Raw genomic sequence first — 11,217 nt, 5'->3', positions numbered from 1 at the left:
TCGTTTCCCCATTATTTATTTATTTAACTACAAAATGGTGTTCTTTATTTCTGTGAGCATATATAAAGTATGCTGTCAAAAGCAGGACTAAATTCATAATCGATACCAAAAATGTTAAAAATACATGTGTTCTCCCAATCAGCGGGAGAGGACAACACTGGAGGCTCTACCATTTTGGTGAAAGTTCACACAAGGTTATCTTAAATGCGAAGTTTTTTTGTGCTGGATGCTGGTTTCCCATAGATATACACTATATGGACACATTTATTGGGACATGTGACAGAGGATTATAGGCGCAAAAGGGCGGAGCTTCCAATGACGTTCTTTGCCCTGATCCTCCAATCAGGGAAAGAGGACGTCACCGGAAGCCCCATTTTAAAGGCACGGAAGCGGAGCTGGGAGACGTGGAAGTGTAAGTGGTTTTGGATGAAAATTCAGAGCTTTTTGCTTAGTGTTTGGCCGTCTATTTTGTAAGAATATACCTGCCTCAGGAAAACACTGTTTGCGGGAGCGACTTCCTGCCCACATCCCACAAAGGGGGCTCCAGGTAGCCAGAGTGAAAGTGAAAACGGGGTTCCTCTTTGTTTTTGGACATACGAATCCGAATGCACAAGTCTAATTTACACTAAAAAATACATGCATTTCTAGCAATTTGAAACAAAGGTAATATTCATTCTGTGAATGAACCAACACATTTTAAAAATACAATCAAACAAAAGATAAACATAACCACATTGTAACAAACAAACTTGTGTGCTATAAACATTACACCAATGCACATTTTGACACAACTGTGTCTTCAGCTATTTTTGGCAGCTTTTAATGTATTAAATCTCTTTGGAAACAGACATTGATTTATTATTATCATTACGTGTATTATTATTATTATAATAATACATCTTTATAGTTAAAAAGTTGTTAGCAGGAAACACCAAACACAAAACGCCAGCAAACCTTTACGTTTACCAATGTCCGTTTGTTTATGTGCTTAATAAAGTTTTGTTCGAAGGAGAAAAAAAGTACTCTTTATTAATGCTTGCTGTGCCCTCCCGCTCCTTTATTTGTTCTCGATTTCCTGTACTCGGTTAAATTGTGTGTTTCACGGTTTACATTTCGTACTGATGTCGGTGTGTACATTCTTGGTCACCGCTGCACTCATGCTTATTGTTTAGTCTGCGGTAATGGCGACGTATGTGAGCGAACTGGAAGCAGCTAAGAAGAGTCTGAGCGAAGCTTTGGGGGAAAACGTAAAGCAGTGAGTTGGGTTGTTTATATAGATTAAAAGGGAGGCCTGCACATCCCCGGCCTTGACTAGTTTGGTAGCCCAGGGAGACTGCGGCTCGGTCTCTCAGTGTAGTATGCAATTTTTACTTCACTGACGGAAATATAACAATAATAATAATAATTGTAGTAATAAATACATAGAAAATATTAAATGTTTTTAAAGCAAGTAAATAAAACTGCTTGAGGATTCAATTATTGTCAGTGCTGCTTAATTTAGTGTCTTCTAGTAAAATGATATATCTTGTAATGAAACCCAACATATCTTTTATCCACATTAGTTCTTTTTTTCTATTAAAATGATCCTTATGATGATATACACGTTATGTCTGAATTTTACAACATGACAGGAGGCGAATAGCAAAATATTCGCCTCCTGTAATTATTAAAATTAAGATTATAAATACACTAACGCTAACATAATCTTCAATTGGCTTGTTTGAGGGCAATTAGAAAAATAATGACCCACTATTTCACATTACCAAAAGGTATCATTTAAAATAGCATCATTCAATAAAAAAAAATTGTCATTTCATCTCATCATATTAACAAAAGGTTATCTCTAGAAAATGGGCCAGCAGGAAATTCTGAAATCCAAATTCATAATAATCCTGATGACCTTGCCGTCTAGTGAATGAACCTCCCCATTGATGCTTGTGTAAATGATCTTGTTTGGCATTCAGTGTATGGGAATGTTTTTATTATTATTATTATAAATACATTAAAAAGAAAAAGATGCCTACCATGTGACTGATATAATCATAATTAACAAAGATAAAAAACATCGTACAGTTTTAGCTATTAAAAAGAAAAAAAGAGAACAATGGGAAACCGATAAAATATCTAATGGTATACACAATTTTTCCAATACTGGTGTTCTGCTTAACATTTTGTTTTCCAGATACTGGGCAAACCTGAAGCTCTGGTTTAAGCAGAAAATCAGCAAAGAGGAGTTTGATATAGAAGCCAGACGGCTTCTCACTCAAGAGAATGGTATGAAAGATGGAAGTTTTGTCAAAATCTTAATAGCATGAAACAAAACAAAAACAAAAATCTCTACTGCTACACTACACTATTCCACATTTAGCCATAATGGGCCCCACTCCCACATAAAGAATTGTGATGTCGGGTGAGCACTGCTTCTCCAGGTCAAGACCCGAATCTTCCGTGTCACGGGAGCGGGGTCTTGACGCACTCAGCTCCCCGCCCTTTTTTCCTTTAAATGGGGGTGTTTCCCACTGATGTCAGCGGGGCTGGCCTGGCCAGGTCCCACAAGGGAAGGCTCCGGGTAGCCAGAGCCCAGAAGTTCCCAGGTATGGTAGTTAGTCTGTCTTAGCAATATTTCCATGATTGAATTTTGCCCATTTGTTCACTTCTATAATAGCTATATGTTAATAGGGCTGTGGAGTATTACCCCTTTTTAAGCTAGAAGTTAAAACATCTTAAAATATAAACGTTTCTCCAGCGTGGTGTTTTATTGAGCTCAGAGTAGATCAGGTGTGTTAATAGCCATTATATTAAAGATACCTATGAGGCTGTTGAGATTTATTGCTTTAGTAATGAAGACTGTCTTTTGTCTACAGTACATTCCCACAATGACTTCCTGTTGGCTATTCTCACACGCTGCCAGATCCTTATTTCTTCTCCAGGTTTGTATAACTATCAAATTTCTTGTATTAAAAAGGCTGTTATATGTATCACTCACACTTTCTTTTCCACATTTAGAGGGTGCTGGCTCCTTAAATTCTGTAATAAAGCCTGGAAAACCAAAAGGCAAGAAAAAAATATCATCTGCTCGTCAAAAGTTTGATGTAAGTTCTTTTATATAAATATTTAGAATATTTTCTGTTAAAACATTGATTGTTTTTTTCTAGCAATGGGGAAGAAACCAATGTGCATTATTATTATTATTATTTATTATTATCTTTTATTTATATAGCGCCAACAGTTTACGCAGCGCTTAATACAATACATAAATTCAAGGGGTATGACAAGACAAGAATTGACAGACTAAGACAAACCGATACATTTGGTGGAGAGAGCCCTGCTCGCAAGCTTACGCATTAGTGGAGAACTGTCACATTCCACATCATCCCCAGTTCCTACCTCACCCCAATATATTTGTGACAATTTTACAGGGTAATTGTACGATTGTGAACAATACGTACAGCTCGAGACTTATGCACAGTCCCAATTTGCAGGGATGGTCCAGAGCTCCAGCTGGCCTTCGAACCAAGGAGGGAAGGAAGGGGTCGCATATGCCTTCGGCAAATGTGACCCCAAAAGAAACAGGACACCAGCATTTTTTTTCCCCCCACTTTTTCTCATCCAAGCACGGACCTTGGGGCTTCAGTAGAAAAAAACTTTATAATGCACATAAAGTTCTGGGTGTGTGTGACAACTTCCGGCTTAACGCTGACAATAAGGTTCCAGCGCAATCTGCACTGAGGGCCGATTTTGTTGGATTTAAGTACTGTGAAAACGAAATCAGAACATGAACATTAAATACAAATAATAACACAAGTGACGTGATTTTCCTTGTTGAATTAGTTACTGCTTCAACAATTCCCCTTGAAAAGCTTGTTTGAGTCAATTTTTGGGACGTGCCAATGTGTCCATGCATTCCTTATTAATTGGAGTGAGAAAATGAAACTTCTGTCTTATTTAACTGCCTGCCTCAACTAATATCAGAAAGTGTAAGTAGGACAAATACTTCCTACATATGCCCAGTATCACTCCTGTTAAAAGGAGCTGCTGAGCTCCTATTGAAAGCAGTGGGAGTAACGGCTGCCAATTGTATGTGAACGTCAGTGTTTAGATAGCATGTGATTGGCTGTTTCTACTCTGATTCAAGGGATGCTTTGCTCCCATTGTCTAGAAGGGGAGTGCAACTACTATGCTGTTGGGGTAAACATATGCATGTGCAAGAAGTGCAAATGCTCCCTGCCTTCGGTAGAGGCAGCTGGGGAATGGTTAAATGAGATGGATGTCCCATTTTCTAACGCCCATATGGTAAACCCATCAATTTGCATGCATTAAAATGCATCACATTCCATGCAGGATGGACTCCATGAACATTTAACATGAAAATAAGGTTGGAGTAGATTATTAGGGTTGTTTGGAAAACTTTTAGTTAAACTATTTTATTTAAAATGGTTGCAGCAATTTTCGAATGCTTTGTTAACGGCGTGGGGGACATTATTAGCGAGGTATTGGATTTCTTGCTATGCCCATCCAAAGTAATTTTTAATACAGCAAATATCAAAATGAAACACACAATAAGCTAGTAATGTATGTCTAGGCTGCTGACAATAAAAAGCAAATGGTAAAAAATGAATCTTAAAATAAACACCTATTTGCCCTTAAAACATATTGTTATAAAGACATGTGTGCATGGGGATATCCATTTTTGCTGTTTGTCTCCATTCTAGCATCGCTTCCAGCCACAGAACCCCCTAGCAGGAGCACCGCAGTTTGTCATCCGGGATCCTCAGGAGGAAGATGAATTGAAGTTGTGTTCGCATACTATGACTTTGCCTACGAGAGGACAGCTAGAGGGGAGGATGATTGTCACAGCTTACGAACATGAGCTAGACAATGTAACAGAGGAAGCTGTATCTATTGTTATCTATGCGTTGGAGGTTTGTACACCGTGTTAAAGTATCTTATAAAGTCTGGAAGCTTGCTCATTCTAAAAATGCCTTATTTATTAAAAGAAGGTGTGTTTTATTTTTTAATAGACAGAAATAAAACCTTAAACATATAAGGAAACTTTTTTTTCAATTGTACACTTAAAATGTAAGTCAATATGTGTTTTTTTTTACTCCCCCATGACATCCATATGTAAGTATTTGTTACCATGTGTTCTTGTAGAAACACTTGAAAGATATATTGACTTCAGTGGTGTCTCGGAGGCAGGCCTATCGCTTGAAAGATGGCCACTTCAAGTATGCCTTTGGATGCAATGTGAACCCACAGCCTTATCTCAGGAACAGTGTTGCAGCATATAATCAGCTAATTGAATGGTGAGTAAGAATTAACACCGCTATTAATGGAATTTTAATTCATGTTTTTTGTCTTAAACTGTCGTTGCACACAACACCAATTGAATGCTAAAGCAAACTGTTGGGAGATTCTTTGATCAATTGCCATTTACAGTTCAGTAAAATGAGCACCTTTGTGGAAGTTGTTAATTTTTGGAACCAGCGCAACTATGAATTGAATGGCCTTGCCATGTAGTGTTGTGCACAATACTGTTTAGATGAAACTGCAAGACAAAGCATAATTGTTCAAAAACATAATGTTTCCTAAAATGGGAAAAATCTAGAGAGGAACACCATAGAGTTCTAGTATTCTTTGTTGTTGAATTATCTTACTGCTGTGCAATTTGTTGCTAAACCTTGCCATGTACATTATACTAAAGTGGTTTCGCCAGTATATTCTGCATGTCTCTCCTAGCCCACTGACGTCGTCTATCCCACCTGGAAACATGAACCCTGCAACCCAAGTACACCCTGATGAAGCTGAGCAACAAGCTGCCCTCTTACTAGCATGTTCAGGGGACAGCATGCCAGCCAGCCTTCCTCCAGTAAATATGTATGACCTACTAGAAGCTTTACAGGTAAGAAAGAAAAAAGGGATTACAATGTACAGACTATTACTCCTACAATAAAATTAATAGAATAGAAGCAAACTACAGAGTAAACGCATGTATTGTATCAATCCCCGATAATATATTTGCATTCATTCATTCATCACAAATGCAAAGCTAATACATTCAATTCTGGCAGTATGTGACTACCAGCAATTGCAAACTTACTTAATACACTATTTTTTTTGGTTAAGCTGTAGCATATCAACCATTTACTGTCTCCTGATGTAGTTGAGGGGGGACTCCCACAGACATTTATTTTCCTTTTTTAATGCTAATATAGTTTCCTTTTGTTTCATTCAGCACTAAACACAATGCTGGTACTAGTTCTTCATCATCCTTTGGACTGTTATCTTGGCCCAGTCTACTATATAAACACATTCTGTTTTTTACTTTATTATGGTGCTGACAAATGAACGTCTCTGGGGAAAGGATTTTTTTTATTAGAATAAGCATGACTTCATTTGCATTGTTGTAAAGAATCTGCTTAGTGTGGCTTAAGTTTGGATTGTAAACCGAATAGGACTGTACAATGGTGACCTGCAAGTCTGCCACTTTATATGATAATGTGTTTATATATTTTCATATGTTTTCCATTTAACAGTACAAGTTCATTTTCATTTTGCAGATTCACAGAGAGGTCATTCCTTCCCATACCGTTTACGCATTGAACATGGAACGGGTCCTTATGAAGCTCTGGCACCCAAATACAGAAGAGTTGCAGCAAGATGAAATACATCGCCAAAGGCTGTCTGCAAAAGATGGGATCCTTTTGTATTGATTCTTTACTTGTGAGCTACGCTTTGATGAATGAACTGATATTATCCTATTTTCCAAGGATTTATTGTATTGTTCTCAGAATCTTGTCATGATGGTGTGGACATGATTCTAAACCTGTACGTATGGCATACAGAATTTTTTTTTTTTCTTTTTGTAAAATAACTATATGTAAGCTGTCAATTAAACTGCAGTTTTCCCTAGTCCTGTCACTGCTCTCTTTTCACAGTTAAAACATGAGCTAATTGTAAATGGAAGCTTTATTTTGAGATATCTGAAGATACCATGTTTTTCTTAAATCTTGCAGATATTTTGGTTTTCTGCTTCACATAAGCTGTGAATTTTAAGTAAAAGAAAATTGGTTGAAAAGACCACAAGCAGCTATCGGCTTTATTGAAATATATCCTGAAGAACTGCATTCAACTGCCTATAGTGTTTAAAAAGTAATATCTTCTGACACTTTTCTACAAAACGTACTAAAATCACAAATCTGGATGTTGGGACTATTGTCAGCTGTCATTTTTGCTTGTATCCTATGCAACCGAATGAAAAGCAAAACATGGAATTTAAGGGATACTCCAGCCATCATATGTACTTTAATGCATATAATAGCTGTTTGGTTCCCCTTGCAAACGCATGAGAGATTCTGCAGGATGCCCCATATGCATTTGCTTCTTTCCCTGCCCCACAAGTCCTTGATTTATAGGAGATGTGTTCAGCCAGACACAGATCCTTTTGGTGTGCCAGTGTGATATACTCACTGCCAGTCAGCTCCAGCTCTGGATCAACAAGGATTCCTTAGGGAGGTCTAACAAGACCACCCGTGCAGAATGTGTTCCTAAAGGTAAGTAGCTTTTTTTTACTGGTTTAATATTAAACCACTAACAAATAATTTTAATATGCATTTTTGTTGAGATTTGTAGTGAGATAAAACAGTTGTTTTTTTTGTTTTTAATGTTTTTGTGTTTTTAATGTATGAAAAGTCCATGCTAAATTATTTCCACATATTTCTTCTTCCTTGTTGAATTCACTCCCGATGACCACATGATGGCACTGTACTCAACATTTTATTACCATTTGTTGTGTTCAACATTCCTTTTTTCAATATTAAATATGTGTAAATGTGTATGTAATTTGATTCACTGAACTAAAGTGCTAAATGTGCAGTAGTCAATGAGAACATTCAATTGGCTTAAAAGTTAGAATTTTCTTTCAAAATTACCCTTAATAAATACAGCCCCTTTGAAACATTCTCATCTGTGACTCCCAGTCTTCTTTCCTTACCAGATATATGAAGGGAATCATCCTGAGGAGTCTCAGGGGAGGATGCCTATTATGAATATGTCTGCACCAGCTAAAGAGGAACTATCTCTATCACAGAGTTTGGTGAAATTCCCTAAAGTTTGTACTTTCTTTGTATTTCAGATTAGTATATATTTGACATATTTAGTTAAAAAGTAAGAGACTTTTTTTCCCCTCAAGGTAAATAAGATGTCAAAAATTTACAAAACTAGCATTATCTAATTCATTTCCTGTCCTTATAAAAAAAAACAAAAAAAAAAAAATGAACCTGATCAGGAAGAGGAGATTTTGTATGCTGCAAAAATGTAAATTCCCTTTTAAAATTTTGGTTTGAAAAGTTTGAATCTCACTGGCCGCTGCCTGAATTGCATTGCAGGGCACAGTAAATGCATGCAGGGACTTTTTTGCCGCAATGTTCAAATTTGGCCTATTCCAGGAATCAATTTCCCTTTTCATTAAGGCAAAATATATTATTTACAAATCTCATCCTCCACTGGTTAATGTTAGATCCTGCTGTCTAAAGTGACATATATTACTAAACAAAGAAATTGTTTGTGTGCAAAAATGTCAAACCTATTAACTTTTCCTGCTGTACAGACAGCTGTGTTGTATGTGTCCAAACATTGTTTTGGTGTAGACGACATTAGAGTGGTGTTTGGTGTGCTTATAAACTGATGTCAAAAATCCCATGTGGGAAATGTACTAACTTTTGTAATTCTACACAGGACCCTTGTCTCTGTTACAATGTTTAAAATCTGTGCAAGTCCCTTTAGGTGTCTAGTGACAGTGTGGAAGGTTCCGTAATAAATGCAATTCAATCTTCAAAGAAACATATAGCATGCGTTGCACTTGTTAGTCATTCTGATGACAGTAAGACTCTTTACCAAATTTCCCAACAGATAGCTAGCACAAAGTAGGATTTACTTTATAATATTACACAGGAAAAAAAAGATTTAAAGAGCATTAAACCGAAAACTATTGCTGGTAATGTGTGAAAAAACGGCAGTATGAGCAAATAATTACAAGAAATTAAAAGCACATTATATTTATAACAGTCATCTTGTGATAAAGGATTAAAGTCGATGCTCAGCTTTAACATTAGTGGCACCCTCATATTAAGCAAATAAACCTAAACATATTATGAACATGTAATGTTGAAGCTTTTGAAACTTTTTCTATTTCTATAGCAGCAATCCATCAGTGTGCAAAAGTTTTAGGCATGTGTCAAAAAAAGTTGTTCATTATTGTGTTTCAACCTACATATTAAATTGATGATCATTAGTACCTGTCTAGTATAATTGTTTAATAATACATCTAACTACATATGCCTACAAATCTGACTTTGTGTAGTTCACCTAGACGAATGAATTCTGTTTTGAATGAAAAGAGTGGTCACAAAAGAAACTATTTGTATTATACAGTAATGAAACAAATAGTTCCCTGAGAAAAAAAACACACAAAAAAAACAGGGGTTAACATTCTCCCTCACTAATACCAACACTTGTCAACCTGGGTCATAGTCACCGTCTTGGGCAGTGATCCCTCTGGAAGGCCGCCCAATCATGTCATCAGACAAGATTATTTGTTCTGAAAACCATTGTATGTTGAAATGTTCTATGAATCTTGACCTGTAATGGCCTGTCAAGTTATGTAATCATTCCATGTCTAGGCGCATGTCTTTTTTTTTCTTTTTTTTTTTTTTATGTGTGGTGTCCAAGAAATCAGTGTAAAATACCTGGTGTAGTTTGGTATTAAATAATGAAAACGAGGGAGGGTTAGGTAAGATCCAATAAAGGAGAATGTTTTTTCTAGCGATTGCTGTGAGCAAATATAATACCTTTGGGTTACCAATGTCAGAGGAGTTGGCATTCAAACAACAATTGTCTCAGGCGTTAGTGATATCTTAACAGTATTACTGGTTCTAGCTAATTCTATGACCTGTCCTCGGAATTTCCACACCACTGGACAAAGCCAGAAGCAGTACAACAATCCTGCTTCAGCTGTGTGACATTTGGGGCAAGAGGAAGAGTTCCTGGAATGCATTTGATACAAATGTCAAGGGGAGAAAAATGCCCTGTAAAGGATTTTAAAATACGTGTCTTGCTAAGTGGCATAAGCAGTCCGTCTGTGTGTGCGTGCGTGCGCGCGGTGCGCGTAAGCACAACATCTAGAGTCAGTGTAGGGATATCCATTAGCCATTGCCTTACTTCCGTTTTCTCGGATGAGAGGGTGTTATTGAGTCGCAAAGAACTGACTTGCCTAAAAAGCATCAATATGATTCCCCCAGTCCCCAGGAGATAGCGTCTGAAGGATATTTACAACATAACTACAAGCCTGCATTTAGGGGAACCTGAATATATAGAATTTTGGGAATTTATCCTTACAACATTGCCAGGAAAGAACGTAAGAGTACGTAATCTTGTGTGCCTGCCGTTTGACAAAAGTGTCTTAGGGGTGTCACTGAAAATCAGTGTTTCCCCAAAAGGCAACCAAGGCGAGTACCTCCAATGTAGGCCCAAACCAATTCTCTATGGTTTCCATCCTTTTATGGTCGAGAACAGCAAAGGATTGACTCCAACTGCCTTGGTAGGTCCATGTATGAAGTGTGTAACAGTGATGCCAAGTGAATGTTGGGGTGGAATGGTTTTTTTTAAGCGTCTATCTGTGTTTTGGAGGGTTGGGAGGATCTAATCAATGCCATCCGTATAAAGTGCTGCAAGGTTGTGTTCCCATAGATTAGGTTTCTCCAACCGGGCCATGGCAAATCTTGGTCTACCCCTTGCCCATAGAAAGGTATGAAAATGACATTCCAAAAGTTTAACATCTTCCTTGTGGAGGAGCATTGGGGGATTTGGAGGGTATATAGTATTCTTGGGCAGCTAATAGATTTAGTGGGGGCAGCTCTGCCAGACAATGTTCAAACTATGTATTTGCAGCTCTTTAGCTCTGTGATAATTTTATGGAGTGTTTTTTTTTAATGCTTGCAGCTATGGTACTCTATGGATTTCTTTGCCCAGGTAATATTGAGAAGGGGCCAGTCCCTGAGCTTGCGCCTCGCAGCCCAATTCAGAGCCTCCATTTTTTGAAATATTAACCTAAAAACCCCAAATTGTTTCAAAGTCTTTTTGCAGTTTTAAAATAGAGGGAGGCAAAGGCTGTGGCCCTGACCTACCATTGGTCTACCTTTATGCCCTGAAATTCTGTGG

The 11,217-nt window shown here is 37.4% G+C and overlaps 1 protein-coding gene across 1 annotated transcript; it reads left to right on the top strand.

The window, feature by feature from the left end:
• Window positions 1-1,181: 1,181 nt before the first annotated feature.
• Window positions 1,182-6,713, top strand: LOC149283341 (transcriptional adapter 1). The gene is made up of 8 exons (XM_089497752.1): window positions 1,182-1,255; window positions 2,183-2,274; window positions 2,865-2,930; window positions 3,007-3,092; window positions 4,713-4,922; window positions 5,155-5,306; window positions 5,740-5,902; window positions 6,561-6,713. The coding sequence occupies exons 1-8, from the start codon at window positions 1,182-1,184 to the stop codon at window positions 6,711-6,713; spliced, it is 996 nt and encodes a 331-aa protein (XP_089353878.1).
• Window positions 6,714-11,217: the final 4,504 nt, after the last annotated feature.

The sequence above is a fragment of the Sceloporus occidentalis genome, unplaced genomic scaffold, assembly GCF_023333645.1.
Source record: "Sceloporus occidentalis isolate IW3139 unplaced genomic scaffold, rSceOcc1.0.p SCAF_106, whole genome shotgun sequence".
In the NCBI taxonomy this organism is placed as follows: Eukaryota; Metazoa; Chordata; class Lepidosauria; order Squamata; family Phrynosomatidae; genus Sceloporus; species Sceloporus occidentalis.
Note: the sequence above shows the minus strand (reverse complement) of the source record. Positions and strands in the feature narration are given on the sequence as shown.